General features: G+C 38.5%; 2 protein-coding genes across 2 annotated transcripts; both read right to left on the bottom strand.

Annotated features, from left to right (window-relative positions):
• Positions 1-784: 784 nt before the first annotated feature.
• On the bottom strand, positions 785-4731 carry si:dkey-1j5.4 (leucine-rich repeat-containing protein 15). Its single transcript, XM_057353378.1, has 4 exons — positions 4449-4731; positions 4085-4272; positions 2765-3463; positions 785-2520 (listed from the first exon to the last, which is right to left on the bottom strand). The coding sequence occupies exons 2-4, from the start codon at positions 4266-4268 to the stop codon at positions 2330-2332; spliced, it is 1074 nt and encodes a 357-aa protein (XP_057209361.1). The 5' UTR covers positions 4269-4272; positions 4449-4731; the 3' UTR covers positions 785-2329.
• A 6737-nt stretch (positions 4732-11468) lies between these two features.
• Positions 11469-18957, bottom strand: lbr (lamin B receptor). The gene is made up of 14 exons (XM_057352858.1): positions 18835-18957; positions 16779-16953; positions 16136-16318; positions 15895-15990; positions 15204-15381; positions 14916-15112; positions 14581-14635; positions 14285-14479; positions 14033-14136; positions 13723-13848; positions 13462-13630; positions 13299-13379; positions 13084-13206; positions 11469-12924 (listed from the first exon to the last, which is right to left on the bottom strand). Exons 2-14 carry the CDS (start codon positions 16947-16949, stop codon positions 12764-12766), a joined length of 1839 nt encoding a protein of 612 aa, XP_057208841.1. The 5' UTR covers positions 16950-16953; positions 18835-18957; the 3' UTR covers positions 11469-12763.
• Between the last annotated feature and the right edge of the window lie 96 nt (positions 18958-19053).

Below are 19053 nucleotides of genomic sequence, written 5' to 3'. Positions count from 1 at the left end.
AGTACATGTACAACAGGATACGATTAATTAAAAGACAGAAATGAGTTTCTTAACTATATTCAAATATTAAAAAGGTCACACTCTAAAGGAAGCACACTGCGTGTCACCAGGGTTTAGTTAAGCTTGAACAAGCAGCGTTGTGGGCGACTGAAAATGTTGAGTTGACCTATACTGTATCTAACTTAACATGTAACATAACAGCATTATTCATCTAATCAAATTCCACCCTCAAAGTCATGCGAGCCCCTTTCTTTCTTTCTTTCTTTCTTTCTTTCTTTCTTTCTTTCTTTCTTTCTTTCTTTCTTTCTTTCTTTCTTTCTTTCTTTCTTTCTTTCTTTCTTTCTTTCTTTCTTTCTTTCTAACTAATGCAGATACATTCAGTGAAATATGGTTAAAAGGGCACTTTCACGAGCTGTGATGAATGTATCACAGTTAGCTGCTTTAAAGCTATTTAGCGGCTGTTTATTTGATGTCAGGATCCTGCCTATTTGTCATTTTAAATCTATTCGTGTAAGCAAGCCGGCTGGGGGACGCTGAGTGCGTAACAGCTGGTTGAGGTGGTGATGCAGCGAGGGGTGCGGCATCCGCAGGAGCTGCCTACAGTAAGCAGCGGTCGCCATGGCAACGGTGGGGGAAATGAGGCGTTAGAGTATCTTGTTATGCACAAAACCACAATGCACCAGCAATTATGTTTTATTTTGAAAGTTAGACAGTAGCTAACCAATATCATCTACACAATGAAAGTAAAAAAGTTTGAATGTTTTTTTAATAGTATGTTATGAAATAAATGTTTATAGAAATATGCAATAGTCCTGCCCTCGCCGTCTTCGTATAGGACTCACCTTTATCCTAAAACATCTGATACATAATTCAAGAAAATACTGTCATTTAGAATTAAGTATGAAATGTAACGCATAGTTTGTAACACTTTTCCAGCTTTTGAGATGGAGGTGCTCAGTGCCCTGGGTGGAATTTCGAGACAGAATGATGATTTGAAAGGACGCTTATTCAGCTGTAACAATCCGATGAGGAATTCAGTCTCAGGTGGTGGTGAAAGTATGTAGTCGCTCTCTGAGCAGACGCTACTTTCTAACCGCTATTTCAAAGCTTCACTGCCTCTAACAAAAATGATTTGCACAAGGGCAGTTTGACGATGAGCAGACAAATTTATTTGATATATCCCGTATATGTGCATTATACGGATAAATATTCATTTGACATGCCATTAAAGTGGAAAGTTCACTTAAATATGAAAATTCTGTCATCATTTACTCACCCTCATGTCATTTCAAACCTGTATGACTTTCCCTCTTCTCCAGAACACAAAAGAAGATATTACGAAGAATGTTGATAACCAAACAACATTGAACCCCACTGCTTCCACTGTATGAACACAAAATCACTCAAACATTTCTCAAAATATCTTCTTTTGTGTTCCACAGAAGAAAGAGTCACACACAGGTCATGAACCCCATGAGGATGAATAAATGATAACAGGTTTTTTATTGTTAAGTGAACTATCCCTTTAAACAAAACCGCTGCTGTCCTTCTGAAACATCGTATCTCCATATTTCGTGGTTTTTATTTTATGTCATTAATCATTATTATAAGCCACCCTTTATGTGCGTCACTGGGTTTTGCAAATATCTAACCAATTAAAATTATTAAAACATGCTGGTCAACTTTGACAACACAGTGTTTAATAGTTTAAAAAGGACTGTGTTTTTTCCATTTCCTGAAAAACAGAGAATTTGGACATCCGATGTTTCGAAAGGACAGCAACTAAATCTAACATCATACAGCAGTTCAAATGGACATCTGGTTATTTGTCACATACATAAACATGCTTACATTTAGCTTACATTTAGTCTTCTATGCAAGCAACGATTAAAAAGACACACTTTGTATACATTAAGTACATAATAATATATATCAAATAAAGTATGTAACCAATGCACAAAGTTATGCAAGATTATTATTATGACAGACTATTTCTTATGACAGCAGAACTATTGTCAGATTAAAATGAAAAACATTCAGTTAACTCGTCACACTAAGTGATCATAAGCTAAATCGTGGCCAAATTCATAAAATATGCACCCAGGTTTAGTTTAGTTGAGAGGCTCTCCAGGTGGTCTAAAAATAGCGTAGCGGTTGAAAATGATGATTATCTACAGAACGGCACGGCTATCATTAACCTGTCAAAGTCATTGTGTCTGAAGTTATGTGAAGTATCACCTTTCAGTTCCAGCAAATATCACACTGTTATTATACAGCGCTCCAAACGTTTAGAGGTCGTTCGTGATGGCATATCAGACGTGAGGAATTTCTAGGCCTTGCAGTGTAGTTCGTCAGATTTTAGCTGATGGATTGGCCTGTTGCGAACCTCTTCTGGACTAACACACAGAAGTCTTTGCAGAGGAGAATGGTTAGCCTTCATCTGGGCTATGTAATGGACCAGCGAGTTGATACTGCAGTCACATTTCCATGGGTTATCGAACAGATACACCTCCTTCAATCCTGAATCACAAAAGATAAAAAACACATAAACAACAGATGGAAACACTTCATTTGTTATATTGGATTTGATCTATAATCAAGTACAAACTAAAGAGATATTCCTAAAGATATTCTACGTCTGTGATTTACAGTACCAGGTTTTCTTACGCCAGCAACAAACCAGCTAGCACAATCCAAACCCAAAAAAGAAAAGCTTTTCCGATTATAAATAGGGATTTTAAGCAGCTTGGATTGAGTTTCTTACCTTGCATGTTAGCTAGCATGTTGCCATCAATACTATGAAGCCGATTCCCACTCAATCCCACATGAGTAAGTTTAGGCGTGTGACGAAAGACGTCAGCTGGCAGACTCTCGATCTCATTCTTTCTTACATAGAGCTCCCGCAGGTTGGAAAGACCTTCCAGTGTAGATGTAGCAAGCGTGGAAAGCAGATTGTTGTCCAGCACCAGCATCTCAAGGCCAGTCAGAGGCCCAAAGGTCCCAGCCTGGATGTTCTTCAATTTGTTATTGTCCAAATTGAGAAAAATCAGCTCTTCAAGTCCAACTAAGGCTTTTGGCGAGATCCTCTGGATACGATTCAGCGCTAAGTCCAGAACCTTTAAGGCGATCAGAGGCTTGAATGCATTTGGTGGGAGAGCAGTGAGAGAGTTCAGGGGAAGATCAAGATCTGAGAGATTCCTCATGCCGATAAACATGTTAGGTTTTAGGCTAGCTATCTGGTTGTGGCCCAGCATGAGAAAACGAAGATTTAGGAGGTCTTTAAAGCCCTTCACTGGGAGTTTGGAAATCTGGTTTCCTTGCAGATTCAGAAGCTTCAGTCGTTGGGCACCGGCAAACGCTTGAGGGTCTATCGACTTAATTGAGTTTCGTTCCAAGTTTACGCTCTCGATCTTTGGAGAGGAGGTTAGAATGTTGGCTGGGACGTCTTGTAGTAAATTCTCACCTTGAATATTAAGAAAAAAGGGTCACTTATATTTTCTTTAGTTATTCATGACTTCCTTTCATCTCATATCAAGAAGATATTTGGAACGTTGGTAACCAAACATTGACAACGGGTACCGCCGTTGTTCGGTTTACAACATTCTTCAAAATATCTTCTTTTGGGTTTTGAAGAAGAAAGAACGCCAAACAAGTTTAAAATGACAAGAGGGCGAGTAAATTATGCCAACATTTTTGGGTGAACTATCACTTTAATTCATAAATGTATAAACCTGAAAGAGAGGTTTGGATCGGGGTACAGGGTCAAGAGAAATAATAGCTCATGGACTAAACAGTACTCTATTAATCATTATGGAGACCTTCTGGTAGAGGCTCCTGCCAAATGCAAGTGCACTTCTCAAACTGTAGATCAATCACTGACAAAAATTACCAGCTGTCCCTGCTGTTAAAAACACTTTGAACCAGCCTAGGTTGGTTTGCTGGTCTACATATGTTGCAGTATACGCATGTATAGTTACTATGGTCAAGAAAGTGTATACAGTATGTGGTATCAAAGTTAGATGGCAAAATTTGGCAGATTACATATTCAAGTTGTTCATGCAAAGAAATGAATTCCTCTGCTCACCCATTTTCAGGATCCATGAGTCCAGAGGGAGTTTGGGTGGGATGTTTTCAAGTCCCCTCTTCTGACAATTGACTTCAGTCTTCTCCGAACTAAATTTTTGGCTGCATTTACAAACGCTGGGGCAGTTTTCCACCGCTTCTGCCACCCACAGCCATAATACCGCCAACCCCGCAACCAGCTTCATACCCCTGAAAAAGTGCAGACCCTCAGCATTCAACCACTGATTTAATTATGCAACATAAGGACCATTATAATCCCGTTGAAAAGAGCATTAGGGGTATTAAAGAGAAGCCCACATACTGCCTCAAAATGTTAGGCTCTCAACATAATGTGTGTTAACTACAAATTACGCATGCAGGCTTACCTTATAGATGCTTTTAATGAGATCTCACCGTATCAATTCGATGCTGAAAGCCGATAGCTGCTCTGTGCTCGAGTAGGATGGAGTCAGAAAATACGCCAAAATATTTGCCCTTCTAGCAAAACGTCAGGCCTGAGAAACTCCCAGCACAGCACGTTTGTGCGAAAAATGACATGCACGGATCATGGCAGGTTTCACTGCCAAATTGAACTCCTGCGTCTCAAGAGAGACGTATGTGGGCATGTGTTCACGTGTGTGTGTGAATTCACAGGGCACCTTATGCACGCTGATTGTTTAACTTGGCACAGGTACGGTGTGGTTCTCGACAGATTGATCTTACCGTTCTATCACAGAGCACACATGGTAATACAACAGATTGGCGGACAGAAGCCGATGCCACAACCATTCTGCCCCGTGAAAGACTGATAAGGACATAAACCTTATATGGCTTTTCTCCCTTGGGCTTTTTGTGGCATTGTCCGCCAGGATTTTAAAAACGAGGCAGTTTAGCATCATCAACGTCAGTCTTACTTAGGCGGCCCCGGGACTTTGAAAGAGGGCTGTGGAAAGGCATGGACCTCCCGAAATGTGATTATACAGTAAGTGTTTCTTTAAGAATGCCCGAGTGTGACGGGTCTGCTCGCTGTGATTTTATTGTGTGATAAAGACAAATGCTCTTTCAAGGCCCGCCAACAGAAACGCAATATGCAAGCCATCTGGAGAAGCATAATTATAATTTTTCTAGCTCCAAGCTGAGAAAAGCTGATACACAGCCGCTTGAGAAGAAAATGAGAAGAGCGGACAAAATGACAACAGTAAACTGACAAAACAGCATGTGATTCTGATTAATAGGAAGGTGTTAAGATTGCATATGTTCTTTAACAATTATTCATTTCAATATCAAGTAAACAGTCATTGGAGGACCCACAGGCTGGAACGGTATTAAAGGGACAGTTCACCCAAAAATATAAATTCTATCATCATTTACTCACCCTCAAGTTGTTCCAAATCTGTATCAATGTCTTTGTTCTGATGAACACAGAGAAAGATATTTGGAAGAATGCTTGTAACCAAACAGTTCTTGGCCATCATTGACTACCATTGAAAGACATTCTATGTAAATTTCTTTGTTCTGTTGAACACAAAAGAAGATATTTTGAAGAATGTAGGAAAGCAAACAGTTCTGGGGCACCTTTGACTACTCAACTCAACTCAACTCAACTCAACTTTATTTATATAGCGCTTTTACAATTTTCATTGTTACAAAGCAGCTGTACATGAGACACATTGACTACAAGCAAAACAATCAAAGTTGTACCTGCAAAAACAAGAAAAGGTTGAAAACACAGAAGACAGACACACCCACACACAAAACACTCCACACACACAACACGCACACGCACCAACACACACAGACACAGAGACACACACACACACACACACACACGTACGTACACAGACAAGTACGCACACACACACACGCTCAGTGAGAGCACACATTTAGGATAAAGGAGAGAGAAGCACAGGTCAAATATAACAGATAATAAATTCCTATATGCAATATTAATTAAGTAAAACTTTAAGATTCTAAAGCAGCCCCCCCGGTCAGGCAGATAGTGCAAAAACAGTATGCAAACGGTGGCGAGGAACCCAAAACTCTAATCGAGAAAAAAAACCTCAGGAGAACCCAGGCCCAACCAGGGGATTCCAGTTCCCCTCTGGCAAAAGCTGCTGCCTCTGCACAAGCTCCAGAGAACTTGCACAACAAGGCTAAATAAAATAAATAAACTTAATAATAAAATAAATTATAGTTTAAGATTATCATTAATAATCTAATAGCATTTGAATTTTGTGGTGAAGACATGTCAAGAGACCGCGTCCTTCTTTATCCAGCTCTATCATCTCAGCTCTTGTCAGGTCCCCACTTCCCATTCTCCGCTCTACCATCAGGTCAGGCCATGAACTGCATCCTGCTCGCTGTGGTAACCTTGGAACAATGAGACAAGACTGGCTGAGAGTAGAGTACTGTTCTGTACTCTTTGATGCAACAAGTACATCAGTTGTGTTTTTGGTTCCGGTTGATCTAACTAATGCAGCCTAAACCCTCTGAAGATTTATATTATGGAAGAGTAGTGTATGCAAGATTAAAAAGATGCGTCTTTAGTCTAGATTTAAACTGACAGAGTGTGTCTGCCTCCCGGACAGTGCAGGGAAGACTATTCCAAAGTTTAGGCGCTAGATAGGAAAAGGATCTACCACCTGCACTTGATTTTGAAATTCTAGGTATTACCAACTGACAGGACGCCTGAGAGCGTAATGCACGTGAAGGACTGTAATACAAAAGGAGTTCATTCAAGTACTGAGGAGCTAAACCATGTAAGGCTTTATAGGTAATAAGCAAGATTTTAAAGTTAACGCGATGCTTTATAGGTAACCAGTGCAAGGTTGACAGAACCGGGCTAATATGTTCATACTTTTTTGTACGTGTAAGAACTCGAGCTGCCGCGTTTTGGACCAATTGGAGTTTTTGTAATAAGCCTGCAGGGCAACCACCTAACAGTGCATTACAGTAATCTAGTCTTGATGTCATGAATGCATGAATTAACTTCTCTGCATCTGAGATTGACAGCATATGACGTAGTTTAGATATATTCTTAAGATGGAAAAACGCAATTTTACAGGTGTTGGCGACGTGGCTCTCAAATGACAGATTACTATCGAATAGAACGCCAAGATTCTTTGCTGACGACGAGGGTTTTATGGAACATCCGTCAATAGTTAAACAGTATTCTTGGTTGTTACTTATAGCAGTTTTCGGTCCAATAAGTAACACTTCCGTTTTGTCCGAGTTCAGTAATAAAAAGTTGTTACTCATCCAGTTTTTTATATCGACTATGCATTCCATTATTCGATGGAACTGCTGTGTTTCATGAGGCTTCGAGGAAATATAAAGTTGAGTATCATCAGCATAACAGTGAAAGCTAACTCCGTGTCGCTTTATTATATCTCCTAGAGGTAGCATGTATAATGCGAAGAGCAGAGGCCCTAAGACTAAACGTATGTCCGATGTTTCACTTGCTGAGGATTTTAATGGTCCAATTTATACTGTGAATATTATCTAAAGTATGATTTAATTATCAATATAATCAATAAGTGTTTTCTTTCATTAAATCATTAAGCTGTGTGCTTTTTCATTGCTTCTATTTTACTCAGTGAAAAGTTACTGTGGCAAACGAGTGAGACAGGATAAGTGGGGGTTGGAACCATAAATTTAACTAAGTCAACACACACACACACACACAAAGAGTCACACAGAAAAGAAATGTTATGAATCAATCCACTGCATATGTTTTAAGTATAATCATGAGTTGTGATGTGTTTTAATGAATCATAGGATTAAGAAACAACGCTACATAATTAAAAGCATTAGATGATTGAGTGTTTTCTTTTTACTAAAAGAATGTTAAGAATGTTGGTATGTTGTCCGGCCACAAGAAACTGTCTCTAGGAGACCACTCCCCAAAAGAAACTGTCCCTAGAGAACATTCCTCAAAACTAGCGACTGACCACAGGATGTATGTTTTGAGAAGATGTTTTTTTGCAGGAACTAAGAAAAAGGACAGAGTCAGATAACCTGGTTCACGGTGATTGGTGGAAAGGGAGCAGCACTCCTTAAAAGGCAGAGGAGGAGTCAGAAGATGCGAACGACATAACATACTGAATAAATATGGGTGTTTTTGAATAATTTGGGTTGTTAGCTTGTGGTGGAGTGAGGAGATCGTCTGACAACCCAAAGCTTTGTTACTTTTTACATCTGATAATAAACTTCTAATCGATTTTGGAGAACGTCTCTGTACAAATTTTTGAACGTACAGGACTGCCTTAAATGTCCAACATTACAAGCATTCTTCCAAATATCTTTCTCTGTGTTCATCAGAACCAAGAAATTTATACAGGTTTGGAACAACCCGATGATGGGTTAATGAAATATTTTTGGGGTAAACTTTCCCTTTAATATGAATCATTAGTTTAAAGGAGTAGTTCAACCAAAAATAAAATCTCTTCCATTCACCCTCATCAGTTCCAAACCCATATGAAAAGAGATTTTTAACATTATTAATATAATTAGTTATATTTCAATCATTTGCTCATACAAAACTATGAAATGACTTCAGTAAGATTGAAGCATGAGATGTAACTGCCTTTATAACAGTTTCATAGTGTTTCTGTTTTCTCATTCAGCGAGAAAAAGACAGACTGGTAATTCTTAAAAAATGTACCATTTGTGTTCATTGGCAGACAGAAGCATGAGTACAGGGTGAGCAGATACATACTGCATTTTTATTTTTGAGTGAACTAATCCATTAAAGCACATTTCACGCTTGCTCTCACTGTTTATGAAACAGCCATACGTACACCGTGGATGTCTTTCAACATCAGTGACTTCCCCTCCCCCTGTCAGCCTCATGCACCATTGCAAAATAAACCTGCATCTCAAATGCATTTCTCAACGCAGCGCAGCACTGCTCTGATGCCGTAAGAACAAAAACAAACTGTTTTTATTTCTTGCGCACCAGTTTCAGTGTACTCTGATAGCCTTCTAATAGACAAATATATATCATTTCCCATGCAGTGATACATCTCAAATTGGAGCCGATCAACCTCAGCACGCTGCAAATAAAAAGCACAAAGACTTCGGCTGAAGGCACAATCCCATTGCTGTAGAGGTCACATGCGGTCTCGGTTTTAAACGCCCCCTCCTCATAAAGTCCCCCCAATGCATGGGTGATAGCTCCAGGCACTTTTGAAATTGCCCATCTTGCTCTGTATGAGAGAAAACAATGGTAACCTTTTATATCAGTCCCTGAAGAGTTATGATAAATGTACTCGGCTCCAGAGAGCGTGTAGTCTCGCCATGTGTATCTATGGACAACAACAGAGTTAAATATTACATTGTTTTTCCGCTGACACATTTCCCACAGTGTGACGGGATATTCAACTGTTTCTTTGCATGGTTACAAAATGTTTTTTCCCCTCAATTAATTGTTCACAGTTGATGTTGCTGAATACAGGTAAATCTAACAGGCAAAATACACACTGATATAACCTAACAGATGCCGTCTGTAATGAAACAATTTAGCATGACAACAGAACTAATTCACGTCACAATAGGCAGAATTATGGAATCTCCGTATGTTGCTCTTTGGCAGCAAATAAAATCTGTCACTTGGTCATTTGCATTGATGAGGCAGAGGTACGGCCCCAAATAAACATTCTTGCTGTCGCGATAATACGGTACATGATATTGCTGACATCTAGTGCTTGCATATTGCTAATGCAGGCTATTATATTCATTAGACTGGCTCACCCACAAAAAAAGTTATTTACTCACCCGGTCGATTAAAACCCATATGGGTTTCTTTCTGAAACGCAAAAGGGGGATGTCATATATTTTTATGCAGTTACAATGAAAATGTGCCAGAGCTTTAAAGCAAAACATTCCTTGTAACATAGTATTCTATGAAAAGTATGCCTATTGTACAGCTTGAAGCTTAGTTACATATATAGTCAAGTCAAGTCAATTTTATTTATATAGCGCTTTTTACAATTTTCATTGTTACAAAGCAGCTTTACACGAAACATATTGACTACAGTATAAGCAAAACATTTAAAGTTATAAAAGTAAAAACAAAAAAAGTGAAAGCACAGAAAACACACACACACGGATTCAAACACCCCACACACAAAACACTCCATACACACAATATGCACACAGACACGCACACACACACACACGGACGCGCAGACACGCACGCACGCACACACCCACACATGTCTGGTTTATTATCTCCGTGGGGGGACACACACACTGTGAAGCACACATTTAAGATAAAGGAGTGAGAAACACAGGTCAAATATTGAACCGACTATAAATTCCTATATGCAATATTAATTTTACGTAAAACTTTAAAATTCTAATTCTAGAATAAATAGAGTTACAGGTTAACTTTTCATGAGGACCAAATGTCCTCGATAACATTACATTTCATGACAACCAACTTTTTAACATTTGATCTAAATCCAATGTCGCGCGCTTGTTTCTTCAAGGCTTATGTGATATCATTCATTATCTTAAAAACACCGTTAAAATGTATAGCCACAAACGTTGCGTGTATGTTTAGATGCGAAGAGAAAAGGACTGACAGTCATGTACCGAGGTTTTAAAAGCAATAACGTGTTTTTGAATACATTTCTTGGTACTTTGCGTTTGTCTCTTTGTTTTACCTGCTGCACGTGTTTCTTTTGCTGACAACCGATGCATTTGTACGGCTCCGCACATTTGCCTTTTTGAGTCCCACTGATTGTAGGTAAATATTCACCTCCAGGGCGCTTTTCGTTCTCTGTATTATAAATAATACGTGTTTCTTTGGCGTTTTACGTGGTGACAAAGTATGCTCCAAACTTAGCAAGCGTGGATGTCGTGAGTTTTCCGAACGATTCTGACTGAATCACAAAAATTCATTGGCTGCATACGTCATAAAGATGGTCTTGTTTCAAATATTATAACGATTATAAATTCGACCATTATTCTTAGTTAGGCGTAAATTGTTGTAATAGGCTTGTGATTTGCGTAATGCTAGATAAATGCTCAGGAAGGATTCAGCCTACGTTCGAGAAACGGCCAATGAGTCTTTAAAAGAATATTCGACTCAAAATGGTTATTCGTTCGCGAACAAGGCACTACAAGGAACGAGTTTGTGTAACGTTACTCGAAATCATTTGCTGTGGACGTGAGCTGTCCAAATGATTCAGAAAACGCCTCAACGGTATTTAATACTTCTGAAGGGACATTGATCAGTTTTTCTTCGACCTGTTCTTCATTCTGTCCGCAAATATTTCATTGTTTGCAGGTACATTTGAAGACGGAAATAATACCCCGAGAAAATGTCAAAATAAAATTCAAAGATAATTAAGAGATATTTGTATAATTATGCGGAAATAAAGACTATGTGACCAAGTAAAGCAAATGAAACCATTTCTTTTTTTTGACAAAATGTTTCAATTCTTTTTTTGATAACACACTCACTAGTTACAAGCAACATGACCACGAGAAATGGTGCAATTATTGACATTAATTAAAAAGAGCAATATAAAAACAAAATAGACTAACAACTACAGAAAGAATCCATGCTAAACATGTCTATAAAATATCAAAACCTATATAAAATAATTTGCAGTCTGTACAATTTAATTTGTGCCAGGACTTTCATCTACAGTGGTTTAATTCTGAATGTGTAATATTGGCATTTTACATAAACTGCTTGTCAAATAATATTTTAACAAACTGAACACTCTAAAATGTAACCAGATAACATTTGACAATGCCTTTGTACTGTGATAAGGTAACAGCTCCTCTTAGCCATAAGCACTTACTACATTCTTCTATAAAGGCAACTATTATGCCGCCCAAGTCCATACAATTATGGAGTAAAATTAATAGTAATATTAGTTAAGAAAAGCCTTACATTACACATTCAGTCAAGCATTGTCATTTTAAATTACAACCTTAATAAAAATGCTACCCTTTTAATTTGAGGTGTCTAGCTTTAGATTTTTGTTCACAGCACATCCTTGTTTTCAGATAGATTTTAAGAGAAACTTCACTTTGTGAATGAAACCACCGCTTTCAAAAACTGACCCAAATGCTTCATTTTTACATTGTCTTGAGCTGGAGAAATCTGAGGTAGCCAAGCCAAATTTGTGAACTTTGGATTTAGCACAGTGCATAATGCCTAAAATGCAAATCAAACCTAAGATTTTGTTTTAAATACGTACAGAAATTAAGAAAATATAGTTTCTTCACAAATCTCAGGTCCTGAGAAAAAAACATAACACCTCTTCTTACTATACATACACAATGAAAAATAAAATCCCATCATACACAATTCAAAAAGCATTACACAAATTGCCAGCGGTAAACAGCCAATCAGATTCTTCAAATGTGTATATAAGATGAGATGGCAAGTTATGTTCTGAAGTTATGAATAAGGCAAAACAATCTGTCGAGTAGAAAAACACATCTGTACAACAATATACATCTTAAAATGGAGGTCAAACTCTGGAACCGGGGCAGTGTCCACAATCCGTAAACGTTTTGTGACAAGGCAAAATTCAGATTTAAAAATTGCTTTAAAAATTAATTGTTTCAAAAACAAAATGGCAAGCTGCTAGCAGTGAACGACTCTGTCTAATGTTCAGTGTCCTCCTGAGGATTTGTTTTACCCCGGGTGTCCAGAACAGGTTGAGTCCATAAGTGGTTAGTAAATCCCTGGAAAAATGCGGTACGGGACAGCTTTGCAGTACTCTTCCCATGCAGAACCGTACTTTTTCCTGCACTGACGCTCGTCTCGTGCATTACGATGCACCAGAAGAGTGATCAAGTAAATAAGATAAAAGTAAGGAATCACATGGTTGAAACCTATGGGAAAGATTAGACATTAGATTAGAGATTCATACAAGTGCATGTGTATGTGATCTATTTGGAGCATTAAATTCTACTTTAATAATACTTCCCCCACACTTTATGTACATGTTATATGTGTAAAGATGTACGTATTTGTCACAGGCCCACACTCACCGCATGGTAGAGACCAGGCTAAACCCATAATGATATCACCAAGGTAATTAGGATGACGGACAAATCCCCAAAGACCAGACACTATAAGACTCTTTCCAGTTGCAGTAGGAATAGCCTTCAAGTCTGAAAAGATACATCACAGTATAAATCCTTTTAAAACTAAAATAATCATTCATGTTTTATTAATTTTTTTGCACCCACTTCAGAACACTTACGCAACACTGCTGGGTGAGACGGATTTTTTCTAAAGACGAATTTCTGAGAGTTGGCTTTCCGGAAGATGTAGTATCCAACTCCTGTTAGATTTTAATACAAGGTAAATAATTCAAGTTGAAAGTTTTATATCAAAGCGAGAGAGAAAAAAAGCCAAGGACTGACCATTCATGGCGATGAGTGTGGCGATCCAGAACACAGAAAGGTCATTGGGATGACTGACTAGATAGTAAGCCTGACAGGTGAATGTGAAGGGAACAAAAGCCAGATCTCCAAATGTCAACATAAATCCAAAGCCATCATACACTATATCCATCATAGTCAGAAGCTTCTCCTAAAACAAAGAACAGTTGAATCACAGTCAGTTCATGGTTTCTATATAGTAAAAACAATAAAATGGTGTATGTTTGATTTGGGAAATATTACCTCATGCCAAATACCATCAACAACCCAAAGAAGCTGGAAACCATTGACCAGAAGCATAGCTGGAGATGGATTTTCTAGATTCTGGTGCTTCATCTCAGCGAGCAACATAGCAAAGTTAATCAATACCTATGAAAACAAGCGATATCAGTGCTTTTTCAATATGTAAAAACAAACAGTAATGTAGCATTCAGCACATTTTCTTTATGTTTGAAAGATGACCACAAGAGGGAGCCATTACAACATCCGTCTAACCTATCAAGACTGCTGGAACATTGACTGGCTAATTTAAAACAAAATGAACAATACTCACCCAACCAATCAGACCTGGGCGCATTTCACAGAAGAATTTGATATCAAAGCTTTTGATACGAGGATTCAGCTCTCTGCCCATGAAGAAGTCATAGATGATATAACCTAAAAATAATAAAAACATTCATAATAGACATTCAATAAACACAGCTAAAATCTTTAGACCCATGATACAAAATGATGGCACGATGCCAAAGCCGCTAAGCCCTGCCCATGTTAACACCCAGCTGGACTGTAAAAATTCTCTGCTTACCAGAGTTTCCTCCAGGAGCGAGGTTACTTTCGGAGGCCCAGCACGAGCAGATGAACAGGTAAATGCTGAGAAGAGTGACGATGACCAAGGCAGAGGTGTAGAACTGCAGGAAGTGAGCATGGATGTAGCTGAGATCCACTTCCTGGTAAACAGCAACACCCACTACCACAGCCGTGAGGACCAGTGCATAGAAACCTGAGACGAGACCCCATCACAGGTCACTCAATAAAAATTCCATAACACACATACATCTCCATGGCAACAGGCAAAGTTGCAAAAATAAATAAATGACTGACCATTAATCCTGTATTTCAATGTTTCCCCGTTTTTGAGAGGCATTCCCTCAACGACCTGATGGACACAAAGATAAGCATAAACTACATGTAACCCCCCAAGTGTCCTTCCTAATGGATGAATACATTTAAAATATAGTGTGTTTCATATATTGTTATAGTAAACAATATACACCGTAATGAAAAAAACAAAAGATGTTTTCTAGAGAGTCTGTAAACCATCTCTAGTCATGAATCTAATTTAACCTGCTTCATTCCAGATAACAGGCAAAGCAGAAACTGGAGTGGTCATGTGTCTTAAGTCAGGTCACGGGGTGTCATGTGATTGTGGACGGTACCTTTCCGACAGGGAGCAGGGCGAGGACGGCCTGGAAGAGAAGCCAGAGCAGGACGATGCCAAAGACCTGCCAGTCCCAGAGAGACTGAAGTGGAGGGATTTGAAGAGGGAAGTCCTGAAGACTGGCATCCTTCTGCCCACTGAGAATGAGCAGAGCTAACACAGCCACAGGCAGAAGTAACATCAAGAAGAACACACCTGAACACAAAAGTTCATGTTTGTAATATTACATTCTATGATTTATTGCATTTATTGATGTTCTTTACATCCATTTGTTGATAAGACTCACCAACTCTTCCTCCAAACTCCAGATCAGTTGTTTTGACGGCAGCTGGCGGTTTAGCCTGCACCAATGTCTCCTCCTTCGTCTCCTCTTCTACAGGTTTGCCGTCGCCCTGGTCCTTCCTGCGCCGCAGATTGTAGCGTCCACCTGTTTGGTTCTCAGATTCAGTCTCCGTCTTCTGCAGCTATAGCGAACAATACAATGAGTTCAGAGCATAGAACATATATTTTATTTATTGTTCGTCACTAAACTTTATATTCAATACTTATTTTATTAGTGCAGTTTTATTAGTGCTAACCAACTTAAAACAGTAACAATAGTATTAAAGAGTATTTGTGCATCCATGTTATAAACTCATTCAAGTTTCATTCAAAGTCACAAAATAATTATTTTTACATGACCGAATTAATCTGGTCATGCATTGTAAAGCCCATTCAGTTGTTCCATGAGGTGAAACATGCTGAAAAACGTGAGGATCTGATTAAAGCCTTTAGCTTTGTGTGCAAAACTAACAGGCTTCTGTCGCACATGGGAGGCACAACATGCACACATCATGACATTCCAACCTTTACAAGACCTGTTTCCAGTGTATCTAAGTACAGACAATAAATTGGTTGTAAGATTATGACCAAAATGTCCTTGTGTCGCCAGTGATTAAAATATAACTAATGCGGAAATCTGTAATGTACTCTCTTACCTCAATGACTTTTGTAGCTGTATTATTTTCCTCTTTCTTCTCATTTTCCTCTTTCTTCTCATGTTTACTGTTGCTATTGTTTTCGTGTGGAATTGCCTAAAAATGATGAGACACGTGGGGTGAACTTCACAAAGGGAAAATACTCAAAATAATTCAATTCAAATTTTTATGGTTACAACGATTGTAGATTTTAAATGACAAGTATGATTTTTGCTGCCTGTCATAGCAGACAATTCCCTACCACAGGTGTGAGTCGGACCTCCAGAACTTCTTTGAGTTTTTCTCTCTGCAACTCTGCGGTGCGAGAGGAAGATCGGCGGGACGTCCTGGCTGGAGAACGAGAGCTGCGACGAGTGCGTGCCGGTGACCGGGAACGAGATCTGGACCGAGAGCGTGTACTGCCTTGTTTAAACATCGTCATACTCTGAAATACAAAAAAGTGCCAAATTGATGTACAGTCAGTGGGGTCAAAATGTCATAGACCACATTCAATCAAATTTGTGATTAAATGTCATTTATACCTAGACAAAAACAAAAAGGTTTAGGGTTAAAAAGAAAAACTTGATGCCTTGGAATTATAAGGTTCTATATGACATTTTCAAAACTGAGTTGTTCACACATTTTTATTCTGTGACAACTTATTACATTATGTGAGGTTTTTTCTTTACATTGTGTACATTTTGGGACTTTTTCGAAAACAAAAAGGTTTTATCTACATATTTACATGTGCAGATGCAAAAACTTTTCAGGAATCAGGACGCAGATAGAACCGTAAAATTCCAAAGTAACGATTTTATTGATAACGATCAAAAACAGCATCCTTAAATAGGCCTAAATCAATCAATTCAGTGTTTAGGTTCATACACAGGACTGGGGTTCAATACCGTAATGTCAGACTCCTTCAGCTCCAGCTCAGTACCATCTTTGTAGATGACGGTGTAGAGTCGACTCTTGCTGTCATAATTTAGCACCTTGACCTCATAATAGAGGTTACTGCCAGGCCAGCGGCCCATTACAGTCTCTCCAGTTTGAAACCTTGTAGCCGGCATCCTCATTTACCTACGAAACAATTTAACATGTCAAAAGGTCTACAAGCTCCACACACGTCATCAACATCAAACTGGATTTAGATCAGTTAGTACAACAATGCAAAATAAGGTTGCTTTTATATAACTAGCAACCAGGACTACATAACATTTGGAAATGTTCTCATCAACAAACTTTTGAAAAAAAAATGTACGGGTAAAGATTTTCAATTCATAATTTGTAGGTTCAGAGGTGAAGGAAGCTCATGTGAAGATATATCAGCGTGATGACAGCAGCGTTTCTCTAAAAAGTGCTGATGGTCTGAATTGCACTATGCATCCTCACACTGTACTCTCTGCACTAGAGCTTTTGTTGTACCCTCAATAGCCTTCGAGAGGGGGATTCTAGTACCACACAGATAATACAAACTTTGAATATTGTAGACGTTCACTGTCTATTTATTGAAAACATAATCACAAACGAGTACCTCTAAATAATGTTAATCACAGATGTGTAAAAATGCTTGCGAAGAAATAGTTGTAAAACACGTTAAAGGCTTTTTGGCTATTTGGCAAGTGCAGGAACATAGTAACTATAACAAACACAGTAAATACAAAAGTTATGTAGAATCTAGTAAAACGTAGCATTCAAGCTATACCATAAGAAACATCCAAACAGTCATATTGAAACCATTATGTAAAGAAAAGCCCATAAAACACACTCAAAAACTCAAGTCCAGTTAAACACACTCCACACATTCTTGATCTAATACGCTCACTGACACACACCCAACAACCTCGAGTTAAAATCCAGCACCGGCTTAATCCCATGTGCATCTAGTGGGTTATGAGAAACCAAAGAGCAAAAGATTTAAACTGAAAGATTGTGAGGGGCGGGGCATATGAACCCTTGTTATGCAAATGAGAGGAAACACGACGACACGCGCGCTTTACTACCAGTGCCAGCCACTCAAGCTAAAAATATATGGTGTTTAAATTAACTTTACTCCACGCACTTATAACGTTTATGACACTTTAACAATATGTAAGACCCAACGCAACAGAATGCGTTAACTTTGCCTGGCTGAAGATAAAGTGAAGATATACTCTGGCACATTAAACAAAAAGTTCGTTTAAAACATATATATTGTTTTATTTATTTACTGTGTTCTTTCATGTGATGAGGATACTTAAAAATTAGGATCACAAGCTGCTCCTTTAACAATGCAAAATAGTGACACCGCAATGGAGGGAAAACGTCATGTATTCAAACCATTGTGTGTCAGCGTGCGGCAGAGGTTCATATAAGTTATACGGTTACATCAAATACACCGCCAATAAATACAGAAAGCGGCAAATGTTTCTAACAACTGTTGAAATTATTTACATTTGCGGTCAAAGCGTCAGAATTATACGACCACTGTATTGCATTTTGCGCAACGTCGGGCTGCGAATTGCTTGCACTTTCTTATTAAAAGCAAACTATGAAATCAAAAGGTTGAATATTCGACTAACAAAGGTTAACCGTTAAAGTGTCTCAAAATGAATGCGCAATCTAATCTGGATGATACAACAAATGACTTGTGTCAAAAGACAATAAAAGCGCGCCGTGCCTAAGTTTCCTGTATAACGAACCGGTTGTAAATAAGGTTGTTATTACACTTCAAACACCATGGTATCGGTATATGTGTCAATTATTTAAATACAACTGCAATGTAAGATCTTCTAAACCTCACGCGTTAGATACAAATACATCTGGCCAGGTTCTCATACGGTAACGTGATATTCACTTCATGAAGTACGTTAACGTTACAACTGCAGTCCGCCGATCTACTTCTGCACCGTCAACTACGCAGTCACAACAAAGACATTCTAAAACATTAAAACGCAAAGTAAATAATATAGAAATTCTTACCTTCGATCGATGGTAAAGGGTTAATAATCACCACAGTTTAGCAGTCAAATTTCATAAGATAAAGACTATATTTTTAAAAACACTAGTCCCCCGCTCTGAGTTTGTTCCTCCCTCTGTCTTCGCTTAACCTACCAGCGTCCGTGAGGGCGGGAAGCTCTCTGATTGGCTGTAGGAACTAGCTTTTAAAATTGTCAATGTTCTGATTGAACGACGGATAGT

Source organism: Triplophysa rosa, linkage group LG15, assembly GCF_024868665.1.
Source record: "Triplophysa rosa linkage group LG15, Trosa_1v2, whole genome shotgun sequence".
Lineage (NCBI taxonomy): Eukaryota > Metazoa > Chordata > Actinopteri > Cypriniformes > Nemacheilidae > Triplophysa > Triplophysa rosa.
This window is presented reverse-complemented; position numbering and strand designations above follow the sequence as displayed.